The sequence below is a fragment of the Sciurus carolinensis genome, chromosome 5 (genome assembly GCF_902686445.1).
Source record: "Sciurus carolinensis chromosome 5, mSciCar1.2, whole genome shotgun sequence".
NCBI classification, from domain to species: domain Eukaryota; kingdom Metazoa; phylum Chordata; class Mammalia; order Rodentia; family Sciuridae; genus Sciurus; species Sciurus carolinensis.
Window position 1 is genome coordinate 1,332,177 of NC_062217.1, and position 12,994 is coordinate 1,345,170.

Genomic DNA, 12,994 nt, shown 5'->3' on the forward strand with positions numbered 1-12,994 from the left:
CCAAAGCTGTTGCTCTTTTTGGGTCTCCTCTCTTTTCTTGGGTTAGTTTTGGTCCTTGCATTTTGTTAGGAAATCATTAATTCTGTGTTGCTCTGTGGTTGCTAAGATTCCTTGGGTCCATTTTGTCTGTGGGCTCACTGTCTAGTCAGGGTGTCTTCCACGTGGTGCTGTGGGATGGGCAGACACTTGTGTGCTCCACTTAGGTGGGATTCCAGTCTGCCTCTGTGCAGCTGCAGTGTTGGGTCTCAGTCTGCTGGGTTCCTGTAGTACACCACTGTGGGTGCTGAGGTCCTGTCCTGACTTCTCCCTCAGAGGCAGAGTAGGATGGTGGGGAAGCAGCTGAGCCTAGGGGCCTTTCCATGCCTGGAAGCCAGCAGGATCCCTGGAGCCTGTCCAGTGTTAAGGACCAGGGAGTGGCCCCAGAGGCTCCACATTCCCAAGCATGGAGCACCAGTGGGAATAATAACCATGTAGGTTCAAATTCCAGTGAACCGGTCTCTGGAGGATGGCAGGTGAAGGAGTCTTCAGACGCACCTTATGTCTCCTGCAGTAGCCACTGGCTTCCTCTTGTCTGTTGATGCAGTTCTGTGGTGCGACGGTCCAGCAGTAAAGAATCATGGCACCTGGAGAAAGCAGATCCCTGCAGCATGCTGTCAGTTCAGCGTCCAAAGGTGTAACAGTAAAATGGCACAAAGACTGAAGGAACATGGCGGAGAATATTGCTATGATCTGGAAATGGGAAGATCTTAGGGAGACAGGAAGCCTGGAAGCTATAGGAGGAAGATGTTTAAGTATCAGAAAAATAGAACATAAAAAAAATAGGACATACTGTAATTAGTGACAAACGATTAACTTAGGAAACTAAATTTGTGTTGTGTAATAATTCACAAAAACTATATATTGATAAGAGAAAGGCAAAATCATCAGAAAGATGGGTTAAGGACACAGAAAGTTTTCAGGAGAAAAAAAGGCAAGTAACAAAATTATGAAAATATGTTCAACTTCTTTTGTAGTCAAATAACAGGACAAATAACAATTTCACCAATTGGCAAAACCTAAAAGAACACAGGATGCAGAATATAGGGCATGCTACTGGCAAGAGTGGCAGTAAACAGCCATTTGGAAAGGAAATGCCAGCATTGTCCATAAAAATTAAGTTACTTTGATTCAGGGGTTCTGCTTTTAGAAAACAAGCTTATAGAAACAAAGGCACAGGTATTAGGACATTTGACTGAAGACGAAAGGATCCTCATCGAGGTGGTAGCTAAGCTGGAAATGACTGCAGTGGACTTCCCCTCCGTGCTCAGAGTTCCTTCTGGTGTCAGTGGTCTGGGTGGCAGGAGTGGGTTGGGTGGAGGAGGGGAAATGGAAATGAGCTGTGACTTGGATGGGAGAGGAGATTCTTGGCCCTTTCTACAGTGCCACCAGGCTGGCTGCTTGTGGCCATTTGGACGTGCGCTCCTGTGTCCACGAGGGCTGGCCTGGAGGTAATGGTCTGAACTCTGTCATGAGTTTGTGACCAGAGCATGTGGATTCAGACACCTCTGCTCCACAGTGGGGCTCTGTAAGGTAGAGATGGTAAAGGGCAGGCAAATGGATGGGAAGGGACAGCGGAGTACAGGAAGGTCACAGTTGGTACATGTTGAGTAGAAAGCTCCAGAAGTTTGTGGCGTTACCAAAGTAGAGGAGCTTTGTGCAGATAGGGAAGCCGTCAGATGTGGGTTCTCCATGCTGCACAGCAGAGGCTTCATTGCTCTCCAAGAAGTATAACTTGGTTTTGCTATGCTCTTTCGGTTTTAAAAGTGGAAAACATGTAATTCAACTTGGATTTTTGTCCAAACAAGTTTTATAAAACAAGTTTTATAAAACAACTTGTTTATAAAACAAGTTTTATTGTGTAAATGGATAAGACTCCCTGTTACCTGGAGAATTTGCCCATAGAATACCTTTCTAGAATAACTTATTCTTTGATGTTGCATTTAGTTCATGTTTTGCAATAATACCACTTTTTGAAACCCATTGAACATTTGCTTTCAGTTTTTTGTAGCGTCAGATCCAACAGTTAAAACAGACCGACTGTGGCATGACAAGTATACCTTGAGGAAATCGATGATTCCTTCCTTTATGACGATGGATCAATCTAGGAAGGTAGGAAGAAGACATTTTTGTGATTTTGATATTTTATTGCTGTCTATACTTGGATTACATAACAATTAATTTTCAGTTAAGTAAAATTTTGTTGCATTTTAGGATTGTTAGTATTCTTAAAGTACATGTTGATTGAATGCATCAACATATCAATGTGTTTGTTAGTGTATTGACCTAATGCTCTTGTTATGTAGTTTTTAACCAATAACCGATTTGTAACATGTGACTATTTGTAGTATTGGATGATAATTTAAATTTCATATAAAGGTAATCTTAGGATATTTTCTTTTTTAGGTCCTTTTGATAGGAAAATCAATCAATTTCTTACACCAAGTTTGTCATGATCAGACTCCTACCACAAAGATGATAGCTGTGACCAAGTCTGCAGAGCCACCTCAGGATGGTATGATTATGTTGGTGGTGGTAGTGGTGATGGTGATGGTGATACGATGGTGATGTTGCTTGTGAGGGGTGAAGATGACGTGTAGAGGTGGGTTGCTGTGATGGTGGTGATGTGATGTCAGGACAGCTGGTGGTGGTGGTGATGGGGATGATGGCAACAGTGAGGAAGCTGACGGGTGTTGGTGAGGAGGTGGTAATGGTGCTGGGGTGCTGGATGATGGTGGTGGTGCTAATGGCGATGACGTGTAGGTGACGTGTAGGTGATGGCGATGCTGTGATGGTGGTGGTGGCGTATGTTGCTTAAAATATTCTTTGTTCCATAGAATTCACTGGTTATTTGGATTACTGAAATACCTTCGTACACAGTCTAGAGTGTGTGTGTGTGTGTGTGTGTGTGACCTCTATATCTGTGTGAATGTCTAACTCTCTTTCTGCAGAGTTAAGTAGCAGGTATTAGAGGAGGTGTAGCTATTTTATTCTGCTTAGTAATTTTTGTTACTTTTTTCCTAATGGTAAAGTGACAGGTGACAAAATAAGAAAACAGGGTGAAATGTAACTAATGATAGCCATGCTTTGGGACTCAAAGGCTAGTTCAGAAATCAGCAGGGATTTGGCAAATGTGTATTCTGTTCAAAGCGCTGTGCTAAATTTGTCCGTGCACTTCAGGTGTTATGATGCCCCCTCATTGATCTGACATTCCTTGCATCCATTTTACCTACTTGCTGCCTGCCAAGCTTTAATGATTTTATGATATTGTATGTGTGCCTAACTTATTTTTATAGTTTCCAGCCCTGACTGTATTTGCTATTCATATGTCATCTCCATGTGTTCAAGAAGTTCACTCTGTATAAGACATCGTATTGGAAATGGTGTACCCAAGCTAGATTGGGCTGGGTGTGGAGGTTTGGGAAGCACCTGCCTTGCCATGGTGGCTAGGGGCAAGCCTGATGCCCTGACAGGAGCTCCCAGGGGTGGGGCAGATGGCAGGCCCTCAGGGCTGGGTGTCTCACCCAAGTGCGTTTACACACAGTTTTAGGTATCCCCCAGGTTTACTCCTGGAATAGAAAGGTGCCACTCAGGGCAGATTTTGGGAAATGCCTACATTTAAAAGGTAGAAGCAGGAAGAGCCAGGAGAACGATTGTGCTGGAGTTGTGACCTCTCCATAGTGCCCAGAGAGGACAGCCTGCAGGAGAAGCATGGGTGGCACCTGTGAGGGGCAGTGTCCCAGAGTCCCTGGTATTTGGCTGCCTCTGCTGCTGCTTTATGGCCACTGCAGCTGCTGCTGCTGTTCTGCACTGTGGCTGTGGCTGCACTGCTTTTTCACAGTGAACTGGGCCTCCTGCTGCCCCTTCCTACTGTGCTACAGCTAGTGTCTGTAGAAAATCAGATTTCTGCTGCTCACTTTATGATATAGTGGAAAGATAAGGCACAATCCCAAGAGACTACCAATAATACAAAATGGTGGAAAATGTCATATTCATCTGTGAAAAACTTTCGAGATCAACCCCTAATCATGCAACTAAAGAATAGAGAGGAATCTGAAAAGCTGGAGCTTAAGGAGCCATGGGCTGTGAGGAGCCTGGGTCTCAGCTGTCTGATAGGCGCCTGGGGGAAGACTGGTGATGTTTGCCTTTGTACTGGATGAGAAGTGTCCTAAGTGCCAAACAGTGGTATGGAAAGGCACTCCTGGGCTGCAATGGCAAATGGGGCAGATGGCAGGCCCTCAGAGCCAGTAGGAAACAAGGTGTGACACTGGACTTAGCAGTACCAGAGTCAGCCCTGGTGTTGGAAAGCACAGAGAATCATGAAGCCTTCAAGTTGGTTGACTCAGTAGTGGAGGGAGCCTGAAACCTGGAACAAAAGGCATCGCCTCTCTTACTCTTGCTTGACCTTGAACATGCATTTTATCTTTTCTCAGTCTTGGGTTGTTCCTCAGCTTTGGAATGAGTTACTGTGGATTCTAAATGAAACTGAATGTTCAGATGTTTTTCTCAGCAGACTTGAGCTGCAGGATGTAACTAGCATCACACGAAGCTCTGTGGTGTGCCTGTAGTCTCCTCGTTCTGTGTCTTCTGAAAGCACTTCTCCCTGTTAGGAGTTAGGCTCCGTGGACTGCAGTCTGGTCCTGTCCCTGGGAGTCTCCAGCGGTTCCGTGGGGCCCACTCTGTGGCACTGCGATGCTCTGCTCTCCATTGCTGCTTAGCACATGCCTGTTCACTTGTGGTTCTGCTCTAGGACCCAGTTGTGGAGTGTCCTGTGGGTGTTTGTGGTGACCGTGGAGCTCTAGTGAGACTTCACATGGCAGTGTGGAGAGTGCCCTTGGAATCAGGAGCAGTGCCGTGCCGTTTCCGCCTGTGTGGGTCCCGCGGGTGACGTCAGCGATGGCCGGGTGCAGCGCCCTGGGCTCACTCTGGGTGCTGGCTTGCTTTCGCTGACTGCAGCTCTGGCGGGTGGGCACGGCCGTGCGCATTGTGTGCCTTTGCTGTTCGTGTTCAGATGCACATCATGCGTGTCTGTGTGCTTCCCTTTGTCCTCTACAGCTGCAGATTTATTCACAGATCTAGAAAATGCATTTCAAGGGAAGATTGACGCTGCTTATTTCGAGACCAGCAAATATCTACTGGATGTTCTCAACAAAAAGTACAGCTTGCTGGACCACATGCAGGCAATGAGGCGGTACTTGCTTCTCGGTCAAGGAGACTTTATAAGGCACTTAATGGATTTGCTGAAGTAAGAGATGAACTGCTTCGAGTGTTCTAAGTGTGCAGTACTTACAACGTGAAAGAGTCTGACAGTTCTGGTGGAAGAATCAGTGGCATCACAGGGAAGCAGTTGAGATGTTGTAGGGCACCGTCTCTCAGAACCTACACAGATACAGTGGTGTTAGTTCACAGGCCAGGGTCCCTTTTGGGTTGGCTCTGGTGATCTGTAGGCCATCAGGCTTGTGCCGTGCTGTTCCCGAGGACCCGTGTCATCGTGAGCTCTGAGGCTGTGTCAGCAGCAGTCAGGCAGAGTCACAGTTAACTCTGGCTTCAGCTTGAGCTCCACCTGAAGATGAGTGATCGACGTGAATTGGTGCCGAGTTCCCAGCTCTCGCTTGTGTGAAGAGCCAGACCTTCGTGTTGCCCCTTTGGCCCTCCCTCCCTCCCTCCTGGAGACAGAGGTGACCAGGGGTGCAGTGCAGGGCTCTGGGCAGCACTGGCCATGAGCACACTGTGAGCCCAGGGGTTTTCACTGAGGCGTTTGGAAGAATGGCACTTCTTATGTGGGGACGGGGTGTGGGGTTCCCTTTAGGACATTTTATAAAGATAGATGTTCCCCTTGGGACACGAAGCAGTGAGTTATTGTTGAGCTCCAGCTGTCCTCATCAGGTTTGCAGTGGTCTTGGGCCTGTGGTCTGGACTTCAGTGTGGGCCGGATGGCCCTGGAGTCTCGTCTGGAGGTTTGGGTGGGGCTTGGAAGTGGCCTTCAGTTTGAGAAGTAATGTAGTGGAGGACCTGGCAATAGCTGACCTTCTGTACCCACGAGCTCCTTGTGAAAGTGGGTCAGCTGCTAGGTGGTCCCGCTTACTGAACATTTCCCCCTCAGGCATGGATCTCTAGTGGCTTAGGCATGGGTGGTTTGAAGTGCACGAGGAATCGAGTTGTTAAAGGGAACTTTTCTCTGGGTGCTGGCTGAACCGGGATGGAGCGGGTGTAGGCAGGTCACATGTGACCTAACATTGTAGATTGCCTCCCTCAGCTCACTCCGACATGTGCAGTGTTGCATTCTTGTCCCTAAGTGGCAGGGGTTCTCCTCAGAGGTCTGCTGCAGGGAGTGCCCAGGTGATGTCTGTGCTCAGCATTTGCCCATGTTTCACAGGCACCCTGAGCAGAGAGCTAGGTGCCTGGTAGGTAGAAACTGTAGCCACCTGCACCTGGCAGGTGGTAGGTGTTTCTGAGCCCTTGGGAATCGTGGCCTCCTTGTTTTTAGTAGAATTGACTTCAGGAAGCCCTCCCCTCCCGTCACGTCTCTGTAGGAAATTAGTCTTCTGTGCTGCTCATAGGCCAGGCCTAAGTTTGAAAACTTCATTTGTTAACATCTGAGTACTTTAAGTTTAAACCAAATGAAAATCAATATTTTGAAAATTTTTAATGAATGTTTCGGTCTCAAATAATTGACAGATCCTATTTGCAATTTAATGCCATGTAGCTTTCATTACCGTATTGTATTGGTCCCATTTATCTTTTCAGTTTTTATAATTCAAATTCTTAACTTTTCTTTTAGATTATTTAGAAGTTCCTTAGAAATCCAAGTAACATTCTCTTAAATTTCTGCCCAATTTGTTAAGACCAGAACTTGTCCGTCCAGCAACAACATTGTATCAACATAACTTGACTGGAATCCTCGAGACCGCTGTCAGAGCCACCAATGCACAGTTTGACAGCCCCGAGATCCTCAGAAGGCTGGACGTGAGGCTGCTGGAGGTGAGCCGTGTGTGTGTGCCGTGCGTCCTCGTGGGTGTGTCCATGTGGTTCATCTGGACTCTCCTGGAAGCTGCACCTGTTTCCTGGGAGCCGTGACCCCACCTGACCCTTGATCCTGGTGGTTACAGGCAAGCACCTTCCCTGCAAGCCCAGCGTCCCACCTTGGGAGGGGCAGCTCACAGGCTGGGGGCCCAGACACTGTCTGCTCAGCAGCAGACTGGCTTTCACATAGGTGTGGGGCGTGGCCCTGGCTGGGGATGGGTGTGAACACAAGCACGTTTGCTGAGCGTGATGAGGGTCCTGGCAAGACTCCGTTGGTTTTCTTAAAACACGACTTTTGGAGATCTGGAGTCTGCGAGCCCCGGACTTGGAGCACGTCCTCACTACCTTCATCCTGAAGGCCTGTAGAGCGGCTGCGGCGTGCCTCGCCCGCCCTCGCTGCGGAGGTGCAGAGGCTGACCCCGCGGCTCCCTGCTCTCCGGCAGCCAGGCAGCGAGCACTTGCTGCAAGCGGCTGGGTCACGGCCGACCCTGTGACGCTGGGCAGTTCTGCAGCAGGCGCTCCTGGGCTTTCAGTTGTCTGTCTTTCTGTCGACAGGTCTCTCCGGGTGACACGGGCTGGGACGTCTTCAGCCTGGATTATCACGTCGATGGACCCATTGCGACTGTGAGCGCATTCTGTGTGCTTGTCTGACAGCCACGCCTGTTTTGAATGCTAAACATCTAATTGTTTAGAATTGACTTTCTTCTCCATGAACTTGACCGAAGTGATTGTGACGTGTAGGATTGGGCCCAAATCGTGTGTGAACCATTAGTAATGAGTGCTGAAACGCTATCGTATTTTAAGATTCCTTGAAAATATCATTTGTTCTATCATAGATTTCAGCAAGTATTTAATAAAGGGCTTGTTCATTTTGTTCCATTATTCTTAGATTATAGCAACTAATTTAGGATAATTTGAAAGGAACTATAAAGTGTATTTTAGGGGAATTGTATTTTCACTACTTAGATAAAGTTTGATATTGAGTATTCATTTAAACTGATGAGAAAATAGCTGTGCTATTGTTCGTAGTGCTTTTACCGCACGTGAGGTTCTCTTTTCTTTTTGGTTATCCCATCGTAAAAGGTTGGCCAGGAGAGTTGTTGTCTTCATGTCTGCAATTAAAGTGTCTCTTTCTGGTGCTCATTTTTCTTTATTTGGTCTTGAATAAATCCTCTTTGACCATGATATCTCTTTAAACTTAGTTCAGTCATTTTTATAGCTGAAATATTGAAAAGAAGGACATTGCATTTCTTTCAACTATTGGGACAAATATTTTGCTAAGAAGTAATATAGTTGTCTAAGTAGTTAGATTCTGAGGCTTCTTCATTAGTTCCTGTAGAACTGGACTCCATGACTTGTCCCCTTCTCTCTTGGTAAGTCACACCCTCTGCCAGGATAGTGTCTCTGAAGCTTCGCTGACAGACTTGGCACCAACCAGGTGTGTGGTGCTGTCCATTAGCTGGAACTCCTGGCACAGTAGTCTTGCTCCTGCCTCCCTTGTCTGTCCTTCACCAGAGAGAGCTACCCCAGTTTGAACGCACAGCTGCTCTTAGGTTTGCTCTCTCGTCAGGTTCGTTTTTTCCTTTGACCTATATCCTAAACAGGGACTCTTCATATTATCTGCTTTGCTGGTTCATGTACATTTCCTGTTATTTCCACAGGGGGCCTGGGGTGGGGCTCAGTGATAGAGTGCTTTGCCTAGCCTGCATCAGGCTGCAGGATGCCCAGGAGGGGTGATCACATTTTCACAGAGTGTAAGTGCCTTCACAAATAGGTAAACTGAGCACAGTTCAGATCCGTGATGCCTTAGTTATTTTGTGATATTGCACACCTTGGAGTCTGTTGTGTGCGTACACCGTTACTCATGCAGTGGTGTGTTGTAAAAATCAGGTGTTAGTACAAGGACAGAAGAAAAGCACTTTACGCCATAGCGTCATTTTAAAAAACACATCTAGGACATTCCTGTTACAAACAGGTGTCGATTTGTAGGTGGTGGTGGCAGCAGCCTAGGCTGCCTCATGGAGAAAGGAGAAAGGAAGGTCCTGTGGTTGGTGGCAGCTCTGCCAGGGACCCAGTGGGGAGTGTGCTCCTGCTTGCCATGTGGTCAGATGTCTTTAGCTAACTTGCCATAGCTGTAGCCACACTGGACCATTGTAAGTATTCAGACTTTTACTAGAAATTGAAATGATTTTTTTCAGAGCGTGAACTGTATGCAGTTGTATATAAAGGGAACTAGACGACCGTCATATTAAATAAATCTTTCGAGTCAAGGTTTTGAAGAGAATGGTTTTCTGTTTTCTTCTGTTATATTTACTATTATTCTATTTTCTGTTCTCAGTTCTAGTTGGCATTTTTATACAGAATTTATGGGTACACGTCTTATAATAATCATGTAATTACATTTCATATAATAGCTTCATACTAATTCTGTGATATAAAATATCACTGAAATTTTCTGATAGGTTTTATTTGGGAAATTAATCTGAAATTAATCTATGAAATTCAGGATTCAGGTTATCTTCCCTCCAAATTAGCCTAATAAAATGTTTTTGGCTCACCTTGTTTTGAGCGAGCCCTAAGCTCTTTGTGTGAACTCGGGCTGAGGCGTCTGACTGCCGCACGGCTGAGGGGACTTAGGCTCCATGATGAGGCAGGGGCAGTGCAGGCCTGGTGTTGGCAAGGGCAGGTATGCACGGGGCTCTCAGTGCCCCCTTCTGCCAGGGGCAGCAGAGGCCTGGGATCTCCGTCCCCTCCCATTGGTGAGGTTCAGAGCTCGTTTAGTTTTCTCTGACGTTGATTCTGCAGGAGGAGATGAATTGAAAGGCAGCATTGATAGCAAAACTGCAGTGTCGTGGTACTTTCTTCCACGTAAGTTCAGTGGAATGTGAGCGCCTTTTTCTTAGTTAATATCCCAAGGTGGTGGTGATAAACTGCACTTTTACAATGCAGTTTAAGACGTGTTAAAGGGCCCCTACCCTGTAATGTGTCATTTGCATGGTGAAGAATCCTTTATTTATTACAGTACTTAAACTGGTCACCCTTAATTTCTGTAATTGCTAGACTGTTAATGGGAAGCACAGCAAAGCAGATAGTTTGGTTTTGTAGTACCTTCAATGCAAATTTAATCACTTCTGCTTCGACATCTGGTCCTCCATCAGTATGGAGCACCTACCAGATACTGGCACAAGGAAGCATACAGAAGGATCATAGGTAGTCGAACTTACATGCTAAAACCGTGGACATCAAGCAGAATGTTTTAAGTGTCTGAGGGGGAGGGGCATGGGTGCCACTGGGGAACAATGTGTGCCTTTGTCCTGGAGGATGGGTAGTTTGGGCAGGTGAGATGGGTAAAATAGGGCCACATATGTCACATTTAGAGTAAGGAAGAGGAGGTGTACAAGGCCAGGTCCCAGGGGTGCAAGAGCTCCCTTTAGAGCAAAGGCAGGTCTTGTCCCTGTGTAAGAATTGGCCTTTCGGGCAGGGCGTGTCCAGGTGGCTATGGTGCAGAGTGGACACTGAGGCAGGTGGTGCCTCCTTTGCCTGCCCTCTGGGTTGGGGTGGGCTCGGGCTTCACCTCTGCAACACTCATGCTTGTGTCAGAGACTTGTTGGTTTGCAGAAAACCCTTTACCGGAAAAACCTTTTCCCACCCCTTTCCATTAAGGCACATCCTTAATGGAAGAATGACTTGTGGTTTACCTGGCTGCCCTGAGGGGCAGCAGGGAATGCCTTGCACTGTCCCCACCACAGGGCTGGTCACCTGCTTGGGAAGTCACATTCATGAGCACCAGAGGTGTTATTCAGAAGTGATGAGTAGACGCACGAAGACGGCCGAGGGGCCCTTCAGAGTGGACATTCTGCCAGGCCTTGGAGCTGCTCTTAGGGAAGCAGGTGCTCCAGCTGGGTGTCCCTCCAGAAGCTGGGAGTCCTAGCTGGGCATCCACACTTGGCCTGGGTCTGGCCTGGGTCCATGGTACTGATGAGCCATTTGCTAGCTGTATCACCTTGAGCCCAGTTTTCCCAGCTGCGGGATGGGTCTAAAAATGCCTGCCTGGTACTGTCAGGAGTGTGCCTGGCCTGTGAATCATCAGTATGATGGTGACTGTGGTGCTTTCCTTGAAATACGCTGCTGTGGTTACTCACGCACCTCCTAGAATTTGCTGGTGTTGGTTGAGTGTTTGCTGGATCTTCTTTGGAGCCCGGGACCTGGGTTGGTTCAAGTCTGTGCCGAGTTCCGAGTGCCGTGACCCTGTCTTCTGCTATCTCCCAGGTGTTCACACGGGAGTGCATGAGCCACTACCTGAGAGTGTTTAACTTCCTCTGGAGGGCCAAGCGCATGGAGTACATCCTCACTGACATCCGGAAGGGACACATGTGCAACGCCAAGCTCCTAAGGAACATGCCAGGTAGGCCTGACGGGGTGGCTGTGTGGGCACGTGCTTGCCCACAGCTGCCACTCTCTGGTTTCTAGTAAGTCTGTGGAATCTGAAGTCCATTTAAAATGATCCAGCTGAAGGGACTCACTGTTTTGCCTTTGAACTTGGTTTTTGTGAAAGGGCTTACTTGTAATATTGCTTATCTAGACATCGGTATATGGGGAGCGGTGACAGAGATTGGGGGTCTCTGATGACCTCATGGCTGTGGCATGCCCGGTGCCTAGGAACATTCCTGTGCAGGGTGCCCTGCATGAGGAGGCTGTGCAAGCGTCCTGTCAGCTCTGACCTTGATCTCAGGCACACGGCTCCTGGGAATAGAAGACTTATGCTCGACCACCCCAGTGTTTCGCCAACAGCGTCTCTGGTCCCTGTCTGCCTTACAGTGACTTTAAACAATGGGCTTTCTTGAGAGTTAACATTGCACTTTGCAACTGTGGATTGCAACTTTGGAAAAGCTACATAGATGGCCTGGTTTCTGTAACTTTCCTGAATACAAAGAACAATGGTTGCATAGACTTTAACCTGATAACCAACCTGATAACGAGACATATATAAATAAAGATTGCTGGTGTGACTCTTTAGACCTGCATCTCCAGCAGAGAGCAGGCTGCACCTGATCCCAGCTTCATCTTCAAGTCTGTGTTGGCGCATCTTTATATTCTAACCCCTTCGCCCCTCCCTGAACTGAGAGTTTGACCATGCTGGTCATGGCATCAGCACAACTAAGGAAAGTGATTCAGATCATGAAGTTTCTTTTAAAATCACACTTGTTTTTCACTGGTGTTCAACTGTTAACCATTTAACCATGGTTAACCATTTAACTGTTAAACAATTTAACCATTTTAATGGCCAATTTTGCAGGAGCGGGTGGTGGTGGTGGTGGTACTGAACCCAGGGACTCTACCCCTGAGCCACAGTCCCAGCCCTTTTTTATTTTGAGACAGAGTCTTTAAGTTGTTAACGCTGGCCTGGAACTTCAGATGTCCCTGCCCCAGCCTCCGGAGAAGCTGGGATTACAGGTGTGTGTCACTGTGCCCGTTTTTAATCACCAATTTTAAGAAGGAAGGAAAACCATTTAATAAGTCATTGACTCATTTAAAATTCACTTAGTGTCTTCTATTCTCTTGTGGAATGTATTTAGTGCATTATTTCCCCATAAACTAGGACATGGAAATGTTTTGAGAGGAGCGAGCGGTGTGGAGGTGTCGAGGTGAACGGGCGCTGCGCTTGCAGAGGGAGGAGCAGCAGTGGCCCCCTGAGCTCACCAGGCAGCGGCCGCTACAGAGAGTGGCCAGAGTCCTCCTGAACTCGCCAGGCAGCAGCCGCTACAGAGAGTGGCCAGAGTCCCCCTGAGCTCTCCAGGCAGCGGCCGCTACAGAGAGTGGCCAGAGTCCCCCTGAGCTCTCCAGGCAGCGGCCGCTACAGAGAGTGGCCAGAGTCCTCCTGAACTCGCCAGGCAGCGGCCGCTACAGAGAGTGGCCAGAGTCCCCCTGAGCTCTC

At 47.6% G+C, this 12,994-nt stretch overlaps 1 protein-coding gene across 1 annotated transcript in view; it reads left to right on the forward strand.

Annotated features, from left to right (window-relative positions):
* The window catches only part of Tubgcp3 (tubulin gamma complex associated protein 3), a 55,749-nt gene that overhangs the window by 28,551 nt on the left and 14,204 nt on the right, over window positions 1–12,994 (forward strand). The window contains exons 12-17 of the mRNA XM_047552823.1: window positions 2,038–2,148; window positions 2,443–2,551; window positions 5,092–5,281; window positions 6,882–7,017; window positions 7,615–7,683; window positions 11,329–11,464. Of these exons, the coding sequence (XP_047408779.1) occupies window positions 2,038–2,148; window positions 2,443–2,551; window positions 5,092–5,281; window positions 6,882–7,017; window positions 7,615–7,683; window positions 11,329–11,464 (751 nt within the window). The remainder of the gene's footprint in view (window positions 1–2,037; window positions 2,149–2,442; window positions 2,552–5,091; window positions 5,282–6,881; window positions 7,018–7,614; window positions 7,684–11,328; window positions 11,465–12,994) is intronic.